We start from the raw sequence: 23,313 nt of genomic DNA on the forward strand, positions 1-23,313 counted from the left end.
TCGACCACTTTTCCAGTCCAGCTGGCAGGACACCATGACTGTAAGGATTGCAGGATGCCTCAAATGCCCTCCAAGGGGTCTGGCATTTCTGTCCTTCCCTTCAAGAAAATATTCAGAATTTTTCAGGAACTGCAACACAACATGTAGGGATGTGATGCTCACTTGACACCACGGATTCTCACAAGCCTAGAGGAGTAATTTTCAGTTTTGGAACTGCAAAATGACACTGCTTTGCAGCCAAATCCATTTTTGTCTGTTGTGCATTTGACTGTGATGAATTACTCTAGTGAAGGACAAGGATGTCAACTTTGTCCCAGTATTTAATGGGAAGGATAGCAAAGTGATGAGCAGAATCTTTTTTTGATCTCTTGTATTGAAATCATGACTAATGAATCACATGGTGAAGTCAAGGCTTCTTCTTTGAAGGTAAATGATGTTAGACCTTGCAGCCATGAAAGAGGATATAGCTGCTTTCCTGCAACTATTAGGTTTTGTATTCTTTGGGTTTGTTAAATATATTCAAAAGGAAGTGGAAAAAACCTATCTCTAAGGAAACAAAAGATCTTCCTTCCTATTGGGAAAGGAGTCAGCAATGATGATAAATTCCTTGCCAAGTGAGTAATTTCTTCACTTAAAAGACTTCAAAGCTTTAAAAGTTATTTTTTATACCACAGAGCTTCAACATGAAATTGCATGAGCTCTTAATGGTCTGAGCTGATCTCACCCTTGGCTGGAAATGATACACAGAATGATGGCAGGGAAAGGAGTTGTTTTGTGTGAGATGCTGCAATATTACATCTTCCCAGAATAGCTCTAAAAATGCCCTTAATTGTACTGCACACTGACAGAAGTGAGAAGCAAGTGTTTAGGACTGCTCAATGCTTCCATGTTAGTTGTCACATAATTTTCAGGCTAAGTAAATATATATATAGAGGATAAATGCAGGAAAACCAAACTACAATTTTAGCTTGACAGTCATACATTGTCTGAAAACATGCTTGAAAAATAACATGACTAAAAATAGGACCATGACATAGCATTTATTTAAGAAGCAGGTAAAGTGAGAACTTTTATATAGCACTACCCCTGAAGCTCCAGCCCCACTGTAGCTGTCTCCTTAGCTCTCATATTTTTTGTTTTGAGAAGCTGTTATGAAGATGTAAGTGCTGAGCAAATGTCAGGACATGAACTGACACAAATGTCATGAAAGTGCATTGCATTCTCTTATTCTGAACATATGATGTTGGTGTTGAGGTGCTCATCACCAGCACACCATCTTTTCTAGCCCCTGTGTCTTTCCAAATCTTATATATTAATCCTAACTTAATGCTCTGGCTTCTTAAACACCTCAGAACTGGACGATGTGACACATAGGACTGTTTTTGTTCTGAGCACTAATTCCTTTTGAAGGCTTTGGACAATCAGCCTTAGCTCAGGTCAATGGTTCAGCCTCTTACATGGTCACAAAGCCAGAACCCCATTTCATGTTGAACCCCCCTGGGTACCATGGAAACCATTTGGTGGAATAAAACCCAACCAAAATCTACACAACACTCAGCCTGTTAATGCTAAGCAATCCCCTCTCCTTGCATCCTTTCAGGTCAGTGCCTTAAGCCCTAAGCAGAGAAAGGAGCCCATGGGAGCTCCTGACACAGGGGATGACTGTGACAACTTCAGAATATTCCACTCATGTGAAGTTATTCAAAAACTTCCAACTGCTTAAGCAAGGTTGAATTTTAGCCTGGGTAAAGAAAAATTAATGATTTACCTTGATCAGAACTAGAGTTCAATTTATTTTATATGGATAAATGTCCTTTTCAGGAAACTTAATTGAAGGAAAAAGTACTTCAACCCAATCTTACTCAAATTGGTTCCTTATCAGCTGTATAAATTTCCAATAAATACAGCATGGGAGGAAATAAAATCAAGCAGTAAACATGTGATGTGAACAGCTATAAAGGTGACCTGATTCAAAGGGGAAAAGTACTCAACAGGAGAAGCCTGCCAAAATTCTGGGAGAGAAATGAGCAGCCAGCCTGGGAGATGTGACCCTGGGGACCAGAAGCTCTTGAGAAGTGCAGCCAGCATCTCTGAAATGCAGCTGGGTACCAGAGACATCCCGAGATACCCTCAGAAAGTGCAAGTCCAAGTAATAGTAACATCATCTAAAAAGCTGAAAACAGTCTGGAAAAGGGGGATACAACATCCTGAGAAATAATGTATTGGTAACTTCCACTGGCTGTGTCAACTGCAAGAGCAGGACAAGTTTCAAAACAGAACTGAAATCATCATCTGTCGAGTGTCCCAAGTGAAAAACAGAAATTAACTACATTGGCTGCTCAAAGTGGTGTCCTGAAACCTCTTATGTCTCTATGATAGAGATGATTTTTTATCCAAATCAGCTTCTCTTTCTCTTCCTGCACTGCACATCCTTGTCCCTTTCCTACACAGGTCTGCAAGACCTTGGGCCATCGTTGGGGAAGCCTTGCTGGCTCCAAACTCTGTGACATGAATTGCTCCTGAAGGGAGATCCTGCCTGTTCTACTGCTCCCTCACTCAGCCCAAGTGTGGGGCTGGCCTCTTTTATCCTCTCACCTCTGGGATGGCCCTTCTGAGATCTACAGCTTGGTGTCTAATCTATACATGTAATTAACTCATCCTAAGTGTATCTGCTGTTGTCTTACTGCCAAGTTTCAGTAGTAACAACTTAGTTGTAACCTGTAATATATATATATATATGCACTTACTTGCTAAAACTATTGGGTGCTGCTATATTTGATTGTTGCTATAAATTTATTGCTGCCATAGCACTGATTGTTGCTATATCAATGCTGCAGATATTTGCTTTCTTTATTATGGGTGTACTTGCTAATGGTGAGTTGTGCTGTTTGTGGTAATCTGCAATAAAACAAAGAAAAATAGAGGCTAAAGTGTCTGTGTCCTGTGCATTACAAAATCCTATGAACCCATGGTCAAGGTCCTTAAACATCCACAGGCCAGTGACACCACATCACAACTTAGGCTGTGACAGCACATCACAATTTTAGTCACTCAACCCCAGCTCTTATGTGCAGGATGCAAAACAGCCAGAAAAGAATAAGGAACAACACGCACAGAATTCTCTAATATCAAAATATAGCAATTTATTCAAGACACTGAATATGATCTGTTGATTCTCTCCTTAAAACAAATGAGCTACAATACACAAGGTGAATTTGAAGAAAGTGTGGGTGGGGGAGAAACAAAATAAGGGTTGATGTTGTTTCAACAGAACCTGGGAAATGCTTAAATGAGAACCAAGTCTGGCTGCAAGTCTGACACAGACAATAAAAACTGCAGAAGCCAGAATTCAGAATTTCAGTGAGTGGCTGAAAGAACATTTCTGCAATTGACAAAGAACCACATCTTTTAAAAAGGCAGTAAGAGGAAAAAAAAGGAGGAAAAATTAAAAAGGGAAAAAGAAAAAGAAACCCAAAAACAAAGCAGACCCTTACATTTGACAAAGTGCACTTCACTTGGCTCTAAAATTAGCTATTTTTTTCTTTTTTTTTTTTTAAACAAATTAAAAGGAAATTTCTAAGATGTAGCATGGGGTTAATGTGTGTATAACCCTGTAAGTCAGGCCCTTTATTGCCCCATAAGGGACCCAGTGTTTCCTACATAAAAGATTCAGTATCCTTCTAACCCACAGAATATAGTGGTTTTTCAGAAACTGGGTTTTTTTCACTCCCAGGCCAGTTCCAGACAGCCAGCAATAATAAAAATCCAGCAAGTCTCTGGATGGTTTCACAATCCTGTTTGGTCACTTAGGTTTTTCCATTTCTCTTCTGTTACAAAGAACTCTAAACAAAATTCTAGGAAGAAATCTAACCAAGTCCCCTGGGCTGTTGCTTTGTGCAGCTCTGTTGCAGGGGAGTCACAGAGAGGCTCTGCCAACTTGGGAATGTGCTGCTGCTGGAGGGGAGGGAGGGCTCCCAGGAGCTCCCAAGATCACAGTGCTGCAGGTCTGGGCTGACACCCACCTTGAACTACAGCCTGGAAAAGGCTCTCTCCCCCCACTGTGTCCTGAAGAAACCACGTCCTTAGGTTAAGATTAACCTTTGCAACTACATCCCCTGCCTTCCTCTACAGCTCTCATTTCAGTTGAAAACTAGCTACAAAAGATGCTACTACAGCATCTTTCCAGTCCTTAGGATTTTGTGGAAGGTAAGAAAAGTGAATTTTCTTAGCTTCTGACATACGCTGCTTTTAACTCTGATGGTCCATATAGAAAACTTTCTGGAGCAGCAGCTTCTCTCACACATGAGCTTTGTAAACCAAAACCAATTTGATACTCAAATTTTGTTTCTCTTGGCTTCTTACCTCCATGTAGGCAAGCAAAGTGGTGTTCTGACAAATTTAAAAAATGTTAAAAAAGGAGCAGGCGTCACAGACACTGCCCTGTTATCTACAGTCGCTATCCTGGGAACAACTACGAAGCACGGGCTGTGGAGCCAGCCAGTCATGGAGCACTGAGCAAATTCATCTCTTCAAATCCTGAGGTCTGCCCTATTCAGGTGTCACTCAAGGGACAGAGGCAAGGCCAGAGCCCCATCAGTGCTGCCCCCCCACAGACCAGCAACTTCTGCTTGTTATTCTCAGAAATGCCCCAGAAGCAGTGCAGGAATTTAACCGTTTACATGCAATGACTGCAGTCAAATCATTGTCCCAACAACGCGTCACAAAACCACATTGTGCCTTAGTATTCAAGACTCTTTGAGCAAGTCCTCTTTTTTTCAAAAAAAGTAGTGACTTTAAATTAGCAGGTACATGTGGTTATTAGAAAAGAGTGCAAAACTGCCACATGGTGATCTACAGCCATGCTCTTGGTGCAAAAAACTAAAACCAGCACATAAAAGCATTTAACATCAAAAATAATCCTTGATACTGCCTGGCATCCAATTATTTGAGATAAATTACAAACAAACTTAACTATCACTAGTAACCATAATTCCACATAACTGTTTTCAAGCAATACTTTTCAGCAGTTACTTCTTTCCATTCTTTTCTCCTTTCCCAAGGTGTATCTTTAGGAAATGCAGCTGAAGCTGGCAGTGTCTAGTTCCACTAGAAGGACTAAGATCCCCTACAGATGCAAGCATACAGAGAAGAAAACCCCAGAGAAAAGATGGTGTTGAGATTCCACGATGATGGCCTGGAGCTCAGCAGGTCTCACACCACCAGTTCAGCCCGAGGGCTCTGGATTTGCTCAGATCAAATCACACCTCCAGCAGCTGTGGTCAAACCAAGGGGATGATGCTGTGTTATAGAGACTTTGGGCCACAAAGTTCTACATTTGTTAAGAGGTTTGTGGCCTGTTTACTCTCTCCTACAGATCCTAGCTTAGGCTGTAGAGAAGACACCTGCATGACTCAGCCAGTTCTGAGGATCTGTCTAAGTCATGCCTGACACCACCCCAAGGCTGCCTAATAGTTTACAGCCCTTTCAGTAAACTCTGCCTGTGTGTCCTTCCTTGCATTTGTCATTTCCTCAATTAGAGCAGTGCAGTCTTCAGCTGGCATCTGTGCAGGTGTCACAGGTGCAGTAAGGAAATCTTGTCCAAAGTGGATTGGTGGTGCTTTGGAACTTTCCACTGTTCTGATCACTTCACTCCCACAACTTTACAGTGGTTTACACGTTGAGATGGAATTTATACAGGATGTCATAACCTAATGAATTCATTGCTCCTGAGCACCACACTGAGGACACCCTCGAGGCCAGACCTGTCTGGGCAGACTGTGAGCCTCCAAGTGCAGATCCAGAGCTTTCCCTGCAGGATCCAGCACACACGTGGTGACAGCAGCACCACCCACTGCAATGACAGAGCCTTCTGGGTGTGTGTGGTCCATGGATGGACAGGAGCTTGGTGAGAGTCCATTCTTCAACAGTGACAGATGCAGTCAATATATTTCAGTTCACCTGGTCTCATTAAGTCAGTGGTAAAGCCCCACTGACTGACTGGAATAATGAACAGTGGAAGACAGCACTGCTCAGCAAGGCCATGGGCAGCAAAACCCATATTCTGTCAAAATCTGAACTATCTCTAGAGGAAAGAAGATACTCAAGCATTTTCTCCTGGTTACTGAAAACAAACAAAAATACAGACTAGAGAAAATGAATGTTATAGTCTCAGGCTTCTGAATCTCTTTGAATAAGTTTACATCATCAAACAGCCATTAAAAATGGAATGAGACTATGTAAATGGCTGGCTGCTGGAAAAGGACTTTAGTAAAGGACTGGTATTTCTTGTATCAAACACCATTTTTTCTTACAGCACTTTCTGAGAGAGGAGAGAAAAAGGATACTGCGCCTTTCATGTTCCCTGGACTCTGTGTCATTCTTTTTGCTTGAATTACACAACTGGTCTACATTTTGTGGCCATTTTAGGCTTTTAAAACTGTTTAACATAAAAATATTTTTTTTCCAAAAATACACTGGGTTCTTTCTGTTAAAAGTCATCTTTCTCCTGTAAAAATCTTCCCCAGCACTGCATTCTTATATAAAGCACTTATTACACAATTTGCTGAAAGTGCCCTTGAGACGCTAAGATCTGAAGCATGGAGGATTTTTTTTTCTTTTAAATGGAGAGAAAGAAAGGAAAAGGAAGTTACAGAGGAGAGGAGAAGCAGTCTGTCAAAAATTTTCATTGTCATGTCCACCTGGCTGCATCTACTATGGGCATACAGGAAAAAGAAAAAAAAAAAAAGGGGGCAAAAAGAAAGAGGAGAAAAAAAGGAAGGAAAAGCTGGGAGTGGAAGGGAGAAATAAAAGGAAAACAAAAGTTTCATCCTAAGCCTGGGATCCTCCAGGCTGCAATATTCCAGCTGATAGAAAAACCACTGAACAAAAAAAGTAGTCTAGAAAATAGAAAGTGTTGTGATTACAAAGTTGAGCATTTCATCAGTACAAACTGGTCTTTGAACGTCCTTTGGGAGAGCAACTGTAGTGTCCAAATTGGAAGGAAAAAATACAACACCGCATGGAGGAGGATTTTTTTCCCTTTTGGTTTATCACAGCATTTTTCTTTTTTTTTTTCTTTTTTTTTTTTTCCTTTTTATTAATTTTTTTGGCACAGCTTTTTTTTTTTTTTTCCCCAGCCATCAGAGCAAGTTCTCAGATGCAAACCAAACAGTGCAATGCCTAGCTGGTGGCTTCATGCTTCCAAGGCTGAATGTTCCAGGTGGAAACCATTCCCTCCCCCTCTGAAGTGACTGCGTTTTTACTCCTTGATGAAGGTTACGGACAAAATACAAGTCACCTGTGGCCAGGGAGAGTTGGTTTCACGGTACACTCTGACTTTGTTCAAGTTTGTACAGTTCTGGAGCTGTTAAGAATAGTTTTGAAGAGTGCTTCTCCCCACACATTCACTGCTGGTCCATTTGAAATTTCTTCTAAAACATTTCACTTTTACTTCCGCAGATCTAGAACACAAACCTGTGGAGAGAAGACCCTGTGTTAAGAACATTTGTGAAGGTGATGTGGAAATCCCATTCATGCACTCTGTACACAGGTGGACCAGCCAGCTGGGTGTTTCACTCCCCAGCTTCAAATCAGCACACAAGTAAAGGGACAAACTGACATGGCAGAAAGCCCAAGTGAAACCCACACATTTAACACTTAGCTGGCCTTTCACTGGTTTAAAAACAAACATTTTGGTGGCACATCTCGTAAGATTATGGGATTTATTCAGTTCCCTAAATATCATGTCCACTTCCACTTCTGAAATATATCCAGAACAGATGCAGGCTTGGCAAGTATGACAGTGGACATGTGCCCATTTGGAGCAGCTGTTGGGAACCAGGCATGGCACTGTCTGAAATGGCACAACTAAGCTCAAACAACTGAATCATGTCATAGCTGTTCACTTTCTTAAAATCAGTAGAAAAATACTCTCTGAAGTAGTTATGCCAGCCAGCCAGGTGTGTCCTGTGCAAACTGATCATGCTACAATTGCATCTTTTTAGATGTAACATTAACAGCAAAAAATAGTAAGGAATAATCATTACCCACGACAATATTTCTCCTTTACCACATGACAAAATCCTTGGGCATCATGCTGAAAATTTCCTCCTTTATCTATTCCTATTCAAAGGAATAGGAATATTCTTCTTTGGAAACAAACTCTGAAAGCCCCAGGGTAACTGTTTGTTACAGAGTTGACTGCTGTGATCTGCTCTTCATTAAAGCTGACAGATAATGATAGAAGCAACGTGACTGTTGTTCTTATCAAATACATATTTAGAAGTCATTCTCATCTTCAGGAGTCTTCACCTACTCCACAAGCATTCTTCATTTCCAACAGGAACACCACCTCCTAGTATTCAGAATCTTTCAAAGCAGGAGCATTTTTAATACACTACACAGAGTTACTTATTGTGTCTTGAGCTGCCTCTATCTTCAGCTCTGTCCCCAGGAGGCAAATACAGCATCCTGCTTTTTGTTGATGCTCCCAGAAAAGAAATCCCCCCCAGCCTTTGTGCTGTTGATGATCCTTACCGATCCGTCTGACGCGCTTGCTCCCACTTTGTCTCCTCTAGCATTCCAGCAGACTTCAAAGATGCCCCCGGTGCCTCTGTAGCTATGTACTAGAGTTCCACTCTACAAAGCAAAACAGCATGCAGACATTGGATACAGAAGTTCCCCTTCTTTTTATCTGTCATGTGGCACTACGTTAGAAGGGGGAGCTATTCAGATCACCCTGCTATGGCCACCTCCATATTGTGATGGAAACTTGTTAGGAAACAGTCAGGAAAGTGGTCCTTGCAATGAAGAGCAACAGGCTCCTCCAGAAACAGGACTCAAGACATCTGTTTTTGTCAACTCTGTAACAGTAAAGGCCTGGGGAGGTAGGTTGATGTGTTCTTCTCTTAAGTTTGCTGCTAATTCAGGTTGTGAGGTACCAGTATCCAGAATTACATATGTGGAACTATGACATGCCACTTTTCTCTGGAATATCGCCAGTCCCCTGCCTGTACATCTTTGTATCTATAGCTCCTCTTCACAACATCTAAGCAAGGAGCATTAGATTCACAGCTGAGCTCAGTTTGTGACTAAATGAAAGTATCCCTTATTTCTAATCTACACTTTTGCTTCACAAAGCTGATGACCCAGAGCAATGTACCTATTTTCATCCATGCTACCTGTTTTAGCATACAAAGCAGAACTGTTCTGGGCAGTCACCTCACTGCACCTGAGTGACTCAACTGCCATGGATTTGTGCCAGCCAATACAAGCAGGTTCACCCTGGCAGGCAGGTCATGCATGACCTAGGTACACACATTTTCCATTTAAGCTTTTGCTATTAATGTGTCACCTAAACCAGATGTGCTTCACATGAGGCAAAACAGTACCTGAGTATTCCATATATGGACACATTTGTCAAAGGACCCACTGGCTAGATATTTTCCATCAGGACTAAAAGCTACACTGTAGACAGGCTCTTGATGCTTTGTTAACGTGTGGATGCAGACTCCTCGGTCAACGTCCCACAGCCGAACCGTGGAATCAAACGAAGCACTGCAAGAAGCATTCAAACACGAGAATGTAATCAGCTGGGTGCTAATCAATTTCTACTGGGAGACTGCAGATGTTATAAGAGAATACCACAGGGGTTTTTTTCCCCTTAGCTAAGCAAGACATAATGTTTCAAACGGAAAGCTAAAATGTACCACAGCCTGTATGTTTTTTATCTTAAGAACTACAGCTGTAGAACTGAATTCTTGTATGAGGACCCTTAGGGCCTATGTGGGTGTGCCCTATGTAGCCCTAAGAAGGCCAAGCTCCTCACTTTTGAGATTCTACCTCCTGTTATTCATGTTATTCAGGAAGGTCAAATATATCTTGTCATTAATGGGATAAATGGGTCCAGAGAGATCTTACTCCTAATGGATTTACCCTGTTTAATGATTTAGCATTTTATAATTCTCTAGAACTGTGGCTCTTTTCACTTTGTTTCAGTGATATTTTTGCTACATTCCATTTCAATCCCAAACTGTGGGCTTGGAGAAAGGCAAAGGAAATAATTTGCATTAAAAATAATATTAAAAGAATAACTCCAGGAAAATGAGGTTCTTCATGTATACTCCCAGACTAAGGAGTAAAATAAACCAGTTTTGATACAGCTTCTCCCCACACTACACACACCATGAGCTGATCTGATAAACCCACTGTACTACCATCAATTGGCATTCTACAAGTAAATGTATCTCCTAAGCTCAAAGAAGAATTTTGCACAGATTTTCAAGTGGAACTTCAAAGACTATCCAAGCTTTTCTCTATTAGCTAAGAAGGCTACAAAAATTTTCTCAGACTGCCAGGTGAGTTGCATGACTCCAGTTACAAACCATTCCAGCTGCCTGAATCTTGAGAGCACCTGCCTCAAGATTTTCACTCCTAGCAATGCAATGCTGGATGTGAAAGAGTAATGCCAAATTTACAACCATTTGATCAAGGCAGCTGAAAAGTTAAATACCACATGACTCAATTTTCTTTCTTTGCTCCCTTTCTTTTTTCAAATATGAATCCTTTCCCCTTGTATCCATCCTCCTGACTTACAAACACAGATACTTTTTAGTGGAATTGTCTACAGGAAGACTGATGGCAAAGTGACAGTAGGGTTACATGTCAGAAAGATGATCCTTCTTCTTGGCAGGCAAGAAAAAGAGGTGCATTTTTTACCTTGCTAACATGATGTTGGAGTTTGGGTTGCTGGTGCCTGGTCCTGTAGGGCTCCATTTGATAGTGTAAATCTCTTTGCTGTGAGCCTGAAGATCATGTACACAGGTATCTTGCTTCATACTCCATATCTAAATCAGAGGAATAATGAAGGAGGAAAATGGCAACATTATTAATCTCTTCTAAGCTGAATTATTTCAGTTCTATGTTATTCCTGCATTTGTTTATTTGAGATCTCTACTCACCTGAATACACATAAATATAATTTATTAATGCAGCAATTTGGCACATACATTGAAATAACTCCAGGAGGGAGAAGAGTTACACATTTAATAGTATTTATTCAATAGTTAAGAACTAAAGAATTGCTGTACTTCCAAAAGCCTGTAACTATTTTCACAAAGAAGTTTATCTATTTGAAGAAGTTTAACCAGAATTTTATTTATACATTGCAACAGCAGTAATTTTAAAGAATGAGAAGAAAATTGCAGCAACTGCTTAGAACACAGCAATTTTCTCTTATGCTAGTAAAATTTTCCTTTTCCTCCTGAACTCCATTTGTCTTCCTCCTGTTTTTAACAGTACAGAAGATGGAAGACAATCAGCTGTTTCTGTAGCGTTACATGGCCAAATACTTCAGTGTAAGATGAAGAATATTCTCAATAGAGATGAAGGTAATTTAGTACCTCTTTTTGTCAGCTAACTGAGAAAGTAAGATGAAGGAATTCACAGCAGGGAAAATAACTCAAATTTAGTCAGTCAGTTTCAAAAATGTAGTAATGATTTAGCTCAGTTGTTTTAAGTCTGACCACAAGAATGATGTGCTCTTATGCTGAATTCCCATCAGTGTACCTGAGACTGCTTTTGGAAATGCTACACAAAGCTCAGCCATGTTCTACAGCTGACAGGCAGCATGTTCCAAGAAGTTATAGGAAAAGCTTGTGAATTCCAAAAATAGAGAAGAGAAAAGCTGGAGAGGACTGATTTACAAAGGAAAAGGAAGAAGAATAATTGCCTTAATTTGGAGCATTTGCTGTCTCTGTCTCCGTCACGGAAGGTTTTTATAAACAGGTGAGGCCAGGGATAGTAAAGCACTAGCTCTTGTGCCAAATTCAGTGGTCAGGAACTTGAACTGGTAACAACAACACTGATCCATGGTGGTTTTTAAAACACAGCATGCAACTGGGCACCAAAAAGATGTGTCACCACTGGGTCAGGATGTTTAAGCAGAGCAAGAACAGTTATGCAATAGTGCATTGTGGCAGCGTGACAGGCAAGCTGCTGCCTTTTGCCCCTGTTTTCTGTATATTTCCAGCTCTGTCACTAGCCTGCAATAACACATCTGGAATCCAAAGTGATGAAAACCTCACTGGGTATGTGGTAAAGACAGAGCAGAAGTCAGTGTACCTATGAACAGGAAACATTCATAACACCGACATTCACTTAGCTCTCATCTGCAAATTCTGCTGCTGTTTCAGTTTCAGGTCCCAAGCTTCAGCTGTGTCAATCAGCAGTGCAAAGAGATCTGAGTCTTAATTAACACGACCATACTGCAAGGAAACTATTACTGGTACAATTCTAGCCACAAAGCTAAATCTTTCCTGGGATATTTGCTTTCTTCAAGGAACCAGCATAAATCAACAGTCCAGCAGGAGGGCTTTGCTATAACATCATACAGCTACTCCTACACAGACAGCCTTCATGTGATGTGGCTGGAAAAGAAAAATAAGAAAGGGTTTTGGGCTGCTCAAGCTCTATACTTAAACTATGACTTTTTTGTGACAATGGCATATCAGTCATGTAACACTTATTTGGATAGGATACCTCAATTTCCCTAGTGTTTGCTTCTCTGTCTTCAATCTCTCAGATTTGCTTCAAGAAATATGGGACAAAATGGAAACTACTGTTCATGCAGAATTTGAAGTGATACACTACCATCATTCTGGAGAAGACTGAAAAAGAGACATAGTTTTTTTGTCCTCACTTCTTGAAAAACAGGAATGGAAATTGTTTTACCTTTAATGTCATGTCATCAGAGCAAGATGCTAGTAGCATGCCAGATGGGTCCCATTTGATTGCATTCACCTCGTTCTGAAATCAGGAGTGAGATTATTAAGCAAATATTCCAGTTACTGCATCGTACTGGGCACTCAGCAGAGGGCACTCAAGGTTTATGCATGGAACAAGTTCACCCACAAATTACAGTGCTGGTGCTTTTAGGGGTGAACAAAAGCACTGCTGCCTCCCCAACATGCTATCTATTTAAGTGGAATTTTGGAGTGGAACCATCCTGTGCTTGTGAACAATATACACAAGCAATTTTCTGATGTGTGTTCTGGCTCAAAGTTGCTCCTATCCTTTTATCATTTCCTAGGATTTAAATAAACCCAGACAGATTGAAGATACAGCATTACCTTCTTTTTAAAATCGGGGCATTTCTCTCATTAATGTTCTATAGACTTGGTGATACAAATTTTCAACAGTAAATAATGATAGTGAGGGGGGTGTTTTGTTTTGTGGACTTGATAATTATTCATATTGTAGCTCTACAACAATGCTGGTCTCTCTAAAGAGAGGTTTATGTGTAAATGAATTCCATGCTGGAATATTAAACAGTTTAGGATGCTTTCTCTATCAGTCTTTCTAGCACTTTGTAATTAACTAAGTCTAGTGTATCCCCTTGGTAATGAGTAAGTTTACCATGCTCTTCCACAGCTATAAGTAAAGAGAAAAAAAGTGTTTTATAAAAAGGGAAAGACTGTTTTCTTAAAAATATAAATTGGCCCAGGGTCTCAGTGAAAACAATCCTGGAATATATTTAAATTTTTCTTTATACATTTCACAAGTTTCAGTAATAATTAAAAACAAGTATAGATATATTTGAAGTGAAAGTTTGGATCACATACAAAGCAGTGCAGTTCATATAATAATAAAAAGCACCAGTTTATTGTTAGGAATGTACAACCTGTCACAAAATATCAGTTTAACCACAGACTAAGATAAAGGTCTCCAAATGCATAGTTCTGGAAGCTAACATCTGAATTATGGGTCAGTAAATGATCACAGTTTTTCTCACAAATGGAACCTAGAAAAAGTAACCTTTGACAGCCATTAAATTCCACCAATAAAAGAGTGGGGAAATACATCTTTAATATATCTTATTAAATTGATTCTAAAACTGAACAATGGCTGGAGGTAAACTGTTCTCTCCTTATTCATAGCTCTCATTTAGTAAAGGAAATTAAGCCAGTGGAAAACAGAATCTTATTTATGACTGTGCCTTTAGTCTGCAGCTCATGCTACCCAGAAACACTCTCACTGTTTAAGCCAGAGGTGTTGCCTCCTGTGGTGATTTAGAACATTTTATCCCTTCTCACAGGCAGTGAATGCCTCACTCCCAAGGAATATACTTTTAGGGAAACAATGGGGTTTAACACCTTTGCTGCTAGAACACAGTGTGCACACCCATCATCTGCCATCATTGTAACATCTGCTGTGACTTTTCCACTAAAACTTTGGACTTAAACTTACTGTGTGTCCTTGAAAGGTTTTAACGGGACGATCACAGCCAAGTCTGCACACATGGATGCACATGTCAGTACTGCAGGAGGCAAAAGTAGTGTTGTTCTGCCAGTCTACATCCAGAGCAGGAGCTGTGAATACAAACAACAGAAGGAATATCAGGGATCATGATAAAGAAACAGCTATCCCAAATAATTTTCCTCGCATCACCTATCTGAATGAAACAGACTACAGGCTAGTTCTTGGTCTGTCACCTGCTGCCAGTTACAGGGCTGATAGGGATTGTCTGAAGGGCAAAGATTATTTTTTCTATTCCAGTGGATAACCTGGATACTTTGCACAGCATCTAGTCATGAGAATCTTCTGGGTCAAGTTACATGAGAGGGGGCAAAACACTACCTCCACCCTCTCTGCTCCCAGCTATGCATAACATGGGTTATGTCTTGCCTTCATCCCTCTGTAACCCAGTTCAGTGAAGAAACGGAAAGAAAACTAACCCAGAAAAGGTGTGGAGAATTCCATCTGGGTTAGACAAGCATGTTCCTGTGAATGCCAGACACAACACATGGGAAGGTGGAGGAGCAGGTGGCTGTGCCCCTTTGCACTAGAGCTTTATGCACCCTTTGATACAAACCTACCATTCTGTGCAGGCACATGGATTAACAATACTAAAATTCAGTTTAATTTGCTTGGGGACTGGTTTTAGGCAGGTACATTGATCAGCCTCATCTGAAATGAGAGGAAGAGTTTCTGTACAGGGTTTGGCATTAACTAGCACTGACCTAACAAAACTGTGCAGAGAGAGCACCTGAGCATGTGCATGTGTGCATCACACACACACACACACACACACACACACACACTGTGCAAAAAGAATGGGAACAAATCCCCAAACAACTCTTCCAGCATGTCAGTGCAGAGTGCAAGCAGGAGCAGGAGGAAGCTCCTGACAAACAGCTTGCTTATGTTTCTATAATTGCTGCTCAGGCTTTTCCCCTCAGGATAGAGTTCAGCTGCCCTCCAGAGGATGACATAAGACTTGCTAAAATAGAGAAATCTTCATTCTCAGCACACTCTTGTGAGAAGCAAGTGTGCTAGAATGAGACCAGCATATAGGAAACAAAGTTGGATCTCTTCCTGGCAAAGATAAAATGCAAATTTGACATTAAAATGAAACCAAGAAATTCCTTACTTAAATGTGTTTAGAGAGATACTTTGGTAATACAGAGGTGAAAAGATATCTGTTCTGACAAGCCTGTTACATTTAAATATGTTTTTCCTATTATAATTTTTATGATCTACAAAACAAAATAGATCCATATCACCATCTGAATCATCAGGTAGCTCCCTAAATGAGAATGAAGGGCTGACATTGTTTCATAGAAAGGGCTTTTTTCAGTATCAATGAAAAAGCTCAATAATTCTCTATGACAGGAAAGGAATTATTACCTTGCAGAAATATAAAGGAAATTTGAGTGAGGAAAGCAGACTACTTTTCAGTTTTCCAATGAACATGAATGAGGATCAGGAAACAATCAAAGATCTTTCTTTAACTGCCTGTTTGCCTTTCTTTTTATGCTACAAGCTTTGTATTACTATTTCAAAGCAAAAAAAAAAAAAAATCATCATTAATAGCAATATGTCTTCAGGGCTAATATCTAGTATGATATGTATGAGTCAAAAACTAATTTTCAGAGAGCTATTGGCACCTAAAACTATGGATTTACTGAAATAACTGAATCATAATTCAGCATAACTGAATCATAGAGTGCTGATAATTAATACTGATTCATTTATTGGTGTACTCAGTCATATGTTTATATGTTTACTGGATATGTAACTACATAAAAAAGTTTGAAAAAAATCAAACAAACATGGTTCCTGATGCAAATAATCAAATTGCCAAAGTATTTCCAAAACCACGGGATACCAGCCAATTGCACAGAAACAATTAGAATATCATAATATGTCATAATAAAAGCAGCACAAATCCTTAAAAAATGCAGCTAAAATAAAAACCAAAAATGGAAGTGTTACAATAATTATCTGCAATTCAGGCTTTTAAAGAAGATTTAAGTGTGATTTAGAGCACTTAGATCACAGAATCATAGAATGGGTTAGATTGGAAGGGACCCTAAAGAACACCTAGTTCCAGCCCCTTGATGTGGACAGGGACACCTTTTACCAGACCAGATCACTCAGAGCTCCAGCCAGCCTGGGCTTCTCTGGGCAGCCTGATGCTGTGCCTCACCACCCTCACAGTACAGAATCTCTTCCTGATATCTAATCTAAACCTTCTGTCTTTCAGTTTGAATCCATTCACCCCTTGTCCTGTCACTACACACAGATGGTTAAAACTGGCCACACAAATACCTCTTTTGCTGTCAATTTAACAACTTGTTCCTGCAAGCCTAGATATCAGTCTGTATCTATCAGTAAATGTCAAAACTGGATGACTTAGCTCCTTTTTAAAGAAGTAAGTTTTGTGAATATATATTTTGATCAAATGGCCTATGATGATTCATAGTTTTGCAAAAAATAATGAAACCCTAGAAGCTACTTATCTTCATAGTTACATATTTTGAACAAAACCCTCAAAAATTACATGGGAACACCAGTAAGATGGAGGCCTTCAACACCCAGACAAAGGAACTTTTCCTTACATATTTTAGGATGACAGTTTTGTCCATGTGGTTTAAATTAAACCAGTTGTTACAAAGAAGCAGACAGTAAAAAAACCTCATGTTTTTTCCAGGCCAACTACCTCCAGACTTCAAAGAAGTATGTGTTAAAGGAGGTGTATCCTGCCTAGACTAGACTTTTAATTGTTAAAATGCCACCTTTAATCCTAGTGTAGTCAAGGTTTTCAGCATCCAGATATGGAAAGGAATTTGCTGTTAGTTTGTCCTGGTGATGCAAAGAGGACAAGGTGAGGTCTTTGTGGCTTTAGATTTGTGAGAACAAAGTGAGTAGAGAGTCTGGCTGATTTTAAGAAGGTTTTGAAGGATACATGCTTTCTCCAATCAAAAATTTCCTGAACAGCATTTCCTTAATAACTGCTTTACTTCCTTATGAAAACATATGTGAAAGAGTGAAAAAAAAATTAAAAATATTAGCTTCTCCATATCTGCACTTCAATTGTGTCTCATGTTCCAAAGATAAACAGCATGTGCGGTAAGAATTTTTTAAAAAATCTTTTCATGCACATGGACATATTGCATTGGTAGATACAGCTGAGTTTTCAGCTTGCTAAGAAGGGGATGGGGTGATTTGTCCTTGATACACATCACTGCTAAGACAGCTTATGTGTCAGTGAACATGATTCTGAAGGGGCAACCAAGTTCTGAATCCACAACTACTTAGATTACTAGCTAGGGATCAGAGGATTAAGAGTCTCATTAACTAAATCACTCTATGTGCACAGTTTCCTGTTATGGAACAGTTATGGTAGATGAATAAATGCCACAGTGAGAAAATCTGTCAGCACACACCAACTCCTCTAAACCAACAGCTGCATTAATAGATGAGAGACAAGTGACAAAAATGCAGAGTATGGATTTGCTGTGCCCATGGTCATACTTTTTGTCTACTGCTGAAAAAACATTTGGATTGCTACTACATATTATTCACATCAGTGTAAATGTGAGAATAAGAACAGTCTGAGTTGAAAAGCATGTGCAAAATAATGTTTTAAAATTAGTATTGAAATATGTTTTAAAACACCATTGTGAAAGCCTGTTGTATTTAAAAATGGATTAGTTACAGTGAGCTAGAAGATGAACACCTCTAGCATCAGAATCCAGAATGTTCTCATGGTTTTAAACTCAGTTTTACTATACCCCTTAAAATTCTTCACTATGAAAATGTAGCCACTTTGGATCATGAATTCAGCCATCATCTTACAAGTCTGGTCTCAGGTGAATTTCAGATTTTGTCAATGACTGTCTGTTATTCAAGATTATTTAGTATCTGTGACATCTCCTGTCTTCTTTAAACAGTTCCACAAGTAACCATCCTAATAGCATTCTGATGCAGCAAGGTTTTGAAACTCAAGCCTGGCAACTGATTTCCAATAACCAGAGTAAGCAAATATTGAAGAAATTCAAGTTAAAATTAAGAGCTAATAAATTCTGAGGACCTTTGTGAGTGCAGTGGTGAATGCAAGGTGCAGGAGAGATCTGCCTGCTTCTGCCTCAAATCAGCTTCATTGAAACAGGAGCAGAGAGAATTGAAAAGATCCCAGACACCTTCACTGAAAATTCTCTTCATGAATCACCACCTGGTACTATTCAAGCACATAGACAACAACAGGACTGCTCAGTTAGGTAGACATGGCTGGTGTACAAACCCTCTCCTAAAATCAGCTTTCAAAGCTGATTATCACAGAACTGTGTCTTTGGGAAATGAGAATAAACCCACAAGCCATGATACTCAGGATAGTTAAAGCACAAAAAACTTGATTGAAACTTTTCTGTGGCAGATATGGATAAAGTACATTGACAGAATTAAAAACTGCATTTCATTTTCCTAACAAGAGTTATGCGAAAAGTACCTGAATGGAAAGGAAATTGCTGTTTAGCTTCTCCTGTGTGAGCATCCCAAATTATTGTTGTCTGCATCCAAAGAAAGAGTGGAAAAAAAAAGATTAGTGGCTTTTCAGTTCAGAGAAAAAAATCCAAATAGCACCCTCACTAAGTAGCAATTCTAAATGATGAACTGATAAAATTATTGACTACAGAGAGCCTTGCATGCTAAACAGTGGGAAAACCAAAAATCACTTCTAGGTATTACAGAATAATAATCTAAGTGTAGATAAAGAAGTATCATGCCTACAAAAGAAGCAATGTAACTATGAAAAATGGGCATACTCTCTCTGAATAATGCTAGAAGATAAGACTATACATTTTTAATAAGCTTATTGAAAAAAAAGCTTCAGTTATGATCCTTTTTCCCTTTTCAAAAAATGCAAGTTGAATTCTACTTCAAAATGATGCTGAACCCCATTTGTAACAGGCCAATAAGTGAAATGTTTTTTCTATCAGCAGAGTACACAGCACTTCTTGCCCCTGAGGTGGGACAGGCTCAGGTATAATTGGCTTAGTACAGGTTCAATCCATACCCACAGCACACCTGAGTGTGTCCCCTGTAGAGCTCAATACCACCTTCTGAGAGAATTATCAATTTATTGGGAGTATATACTTCCAGAAAATAAATTAAGGATGCATCATCTTGCTGATAATGGATCACCTAAAGAAATGATGCTTTTATTGAGAATGTAAGTTTGCCAGAGTAATGGAATTACAGTTGGGAGATCAGTGTAGCTGAATATAAGCCAGTATTAAAGCTTCCATTTTCACAAGGTTATAAAAATATAGGGATTCACTGAGCTTACAAAGTACAAATCTCAGCTGGACTCCCCTCTGCCAGCTGCTGGAGAGAAGCACTGTCAGTGCATCTCACTGGAACACAGGCCATGCAGCCTATCCCTTGGAAGTGCCATTTTTCTCTCTGAGTTTTGTAAAGGAAGCCAAGGATGTCATATGCATCTAATTTTTAGACACTGAAAGTTAGGCAAGATGAATGCTGTGTACTTTCCAGTTTCAGTTTTAATGGCTCATCAGTCAGCTGTTCATTTTAATCTCTAATGTGCACTTAGCTGTAACTACTGTGTTTTGCTTGATTTTCAGTTCAGAACCATATTTTTTGCATATTTCCAGAGGAAGCCATATATATTTTATTCAAATAAGTGTTTCAACAGTTATATGAGCTAAAAGGTGTGGTATCTTTAAGATCATTTTCTTTCCGTAAATAGCTGATAAAACTACAAATATAAGTACTGGAAGCTGCTCCTTCCTTTACAGAGACATACTTAAGAATCAATTTTACACATTTTTTTTTTTTAATTAAGTATTTTCCATGAAAATAGTATACATTCATGCAGCCTCAAAAATGTAATCAACATGCACTAAAATATATTAAAGAAATGTAAACTCTCCAGGGTGCCTGGAGAAGAAGAAACTAATCTTAAGGAATTTAGCAGCACAAGCTCACTCATCAGCATACTTATATGTTAGAATAATGTATTTTTAAAACTCACTTTATCAACACCAGCACTTAAAATATAATTCCCCTTTTTGTTCCATTTCAGGGCAAATATTGGACCTTTATGTTGACCTAAGGTGCTTGCAAGGTTACCTGGAATAAAGAACAGGTTATTATTACAATTTCTTTACAAACTGGTCAAATTACAGCTCACTGCTGTTTGATGCTTAAGAACAAGAAATGTTTGACTTACCATCTTCTGTCCATATTCTTGCAAAACCATCATATGAGCCTGTAGCCAATAGTGTTCCATCACTCTGTTGGAATATATAAAAATGGCAAAGGTAGCTATGAGATAAAAATCTGTTTCAACCAACCTTTTTCTTTCTTTTTAAAGGTTTGCTAATTGTGATTTATGATTCTGAGTCCACTCATTGAGACTGATTATGCTATGATTTGAACTAAAGGTTATTACTTCAGACAGCACAGAGGAAATAAAATCCTCTAACATACAGTGAAATAGTAGGCTATACCATCAGATACGAGCCATTTAATGAAAAAGATTAGAAAAAGAAAACAAGATAGACCAAGTTCTATGGGCTTCTTCCACTTAACAAACAGATACTACTTCTTAGACATAAAGGACCTACAAAACATCAACAGATGACCTAACCCCAGAGTAAATCCCAGCTCACTGAAACTCAGGCACCTCTACTTGAAAGAAGGCCCTAAGCCACATACACTCAGGTGAACACCTCAAATGTTATCTACCACCAAGGAATTGCTTTCCACTTGTCTGAACACAGACTCCCACATGTGCTCACGGGCACAGTACCATGATGAAAAAATGGATTAATTGGTCCCAATTAGGAGGACAAAAGCCCATGAATCTGATCAGCAGTCACATGTATTCTGGAAGGAACCCTTCACAGAAGGAATCCTGTGCAGCCAGTGAAGCTGGTGTGATTGGGCCAGAACTTTGCCCTCTGGTGACACTGTTGAAGTATTTAGTTTTTCACCATTTCAGAACCTGGATTAAGAGTGAGATTCATCCCATTTATGTCCAGACATGCAGAAGTTAGGAGTTAGTTCAGGAGTACCATCTAGTCTCCCTCCATTACTAACACCATCATGTCACTACAACTCTGAAGTGTAACTCACAAGCTCGTTTTCTTTAGATTATGCCCAGTTCAATATGAAGGCATGTGTCTCTGTTTCTGCTGACTTAAAGTGAGTCTAGAGGACTAGTTTAGATGGTTAAACCTACAGGAGATGAATCCTACCCATGGTATCAAAGGGCATGATCTGAATATGACCTCCAGAAATAACCTTTCTTATAACCTTTATGTCAGTCTGTCACATAAACCAGAGAAGAACTAATTCAATACCACCAGTGTGAACATTTCACAGGGAAATATGATTAATATTGTGGTTCTAAATAAACAATAAAGGCAGATGGCATTTCTAGCTTGCTGAATAGAAAATTAGAAAAAAGCATGAAATAATCCTTTAAAGCATATGCCCACTCCAATCCTCCAAAAACACTGACTCAGAGTACTTGTAAATTTAACTCAAATATATAATAACGTAGGGGGGAAAATATCATAAGCTAAGTGAAGCTCACTGTGATGTACATTTCTCTGGGCCAGTGATGAGAAGAAAGGTGATAAAGGGCCAAAAGAGAAAAAGAAAAGCTCAGGAACTTAGATATACAGTTTATCCTAATTTGTGGCTGGTAATTCACATTCTTTGGGAAAGTTAAAGTAAGTTGGAAGTACTTGAAGTATTTGAATTAGAAACATTTCCCTACCTCAAGTACTAGTACAATGCAAGTGAAGTACCAATGAAGTCTGGAAGGTAAGGAACTACTACAGGAAACACTGGAGGGTTTTGGACAAATCTTCTCCTAACTGTTCTGCAGTCATTGCATGTTTTCCTCTTACAATTTCTCTTTTCTTACTCCTAGATGCATATTTTTTCACAACCATGTTTCTTCACTCTAATATCCACAGGAAACAAGTAATGAACATAAGCTTGAGTTTTATTTGCTTCCTTGACCTGTCTCTACTTTCTGTACTATTCACCAACTTCTTCCACTGTGCAAATATAAAATACACAGGGGAAAGGTGACTTGTGCAGTGGCCTTATCTTTTACTTTGTGAAGCACCTAGCTCACCTGAAGGACAATACTGCAGTAAAGATTAATCGAAACTTGATCTCTGGCCAGCAACTGAGACTCTACATAACTGCTGAAAATCCTTTCTGCTACTTAATTAATCTGTTTTCTATGAAAACAAGACTAATGTGATCACTCTGTCTGTCTGTTCTAGTATCAGCAAAATAGGCAGAATGAAAATTAGCTTGAAGTAATTAAGGTTTCTGCAGGGTCTTGTAAGTTTTTTTGGCAACAATTAGAGCTGTCCAAAGGCACTGCCCAGAGACTGGGGATTCTCTACAATACCTGTCCTCTCTGTTCACTTCAGTATTCTTTGTGCACGAGCACATTATCTAAGATAGGAGGTTTTGCAGGATGAAAGTAAAAAAGAGATCAGCAAGACAGTTTCATCCAGAAGGTAAGGACAGAAAAACTACACATGCTCCTATCAAGACAAAGAAAATAATGTGAACAGATTTTGCTGTGCACAGCATAATTCAAATGAGAGGATCTGGAGTCCAACCTCAGAAAAAGCTTCACTGGTACTTTTATCTCCTTACATGCCAAAATAAAGTAACTATGAGATGTAAATACATTATTAATGAGGCTTCAGTATTACATAGATTGTTTGGTTAATCTTTGTTCTTAACGCTAGCTAAGATTATTTTTATCCATGCTCCTAAAATAGAGATATAAATATATCATTATTAAGCTCAAAGATGGCAACAGTCCTGGAAAATTACAGCATGTAGGAGAAAGTTCAGCCTATTATGAGTATTTGAAACAAGAGGTCAGTAGGTTAGGACAGAGCTTCTGGTCACCTCAGATATGAAAGATATGGAGCAGCAACTGTAATTGCCTTGGAATTAAATTTAGACAGT

The 23,313-nt window shown here is 39.1% G+C and overlaps 1 protein-coding gene across 1 annotated transcript in view; it reads right to left on the minus strand.

Moving 5' to 3' along the window:
* Positions 1–3,118: 3,118 nt before the first annotated feature.
* Positions 3,119–23,313, minus strand: part of TBL1X (transducin beta like 1 X-linked) — a 195,190-nt gene continuing 174,995 nt past the window's right edge. Inside the window, exons 9-17 of the mRNA XM_036381681.2 lie at positions 20,531–20,594; positions 20,333–20,430; positions 18,788–18,848; positions 14,245–14,366; positions 12,730–12,804; positions 10,717–10,844; positions 9,390–9,555; positions 8,536–8,637; positions 3,119–7,473 (exon numbers count right to left, since the gene is read on the minus strand). Coding sequence (XP_036237574.1) covers positions 7,447–7,473; positions 8,536–8,637; positions 9,390–9,555; positions 10,717–10,844; positions 12,730–12,804; positions 14,245–14,366; positions 18,788–18,848; positions 20,333–20,430; positions 20,531–20,594 — 843 coding nt within the window. The 3' untranslated portion in view covers positions 3,119–7,446. The remainder of the gene's footprint in view (positions 7,474–8,535; positions 8,638–9,389; positions 9,556–10,716; positions 10,845–12,729; positions 12,805–14,244; positions 14,367–18,787; positions 18,849–20,332; positions 20,431–20,530; positions 20,595–23,313) is intronic.

Source organism: Molothrus ater, chromosome 2 (genome assembly GCF_012460135.2).
Source record: "Molothrus ater isolate BHLD 08-10-18 breed brown headed cowbird chromosome 2, BPBGC_Mater_1.1, whole genome shotgun sequence".
In the NCBI taxonomy this organism is placed as follows: Eukaryota; Metazoa; Chordata; class Aves; order Passeriformes; family Icteridae; genus Molothrus; species Molothrus ater.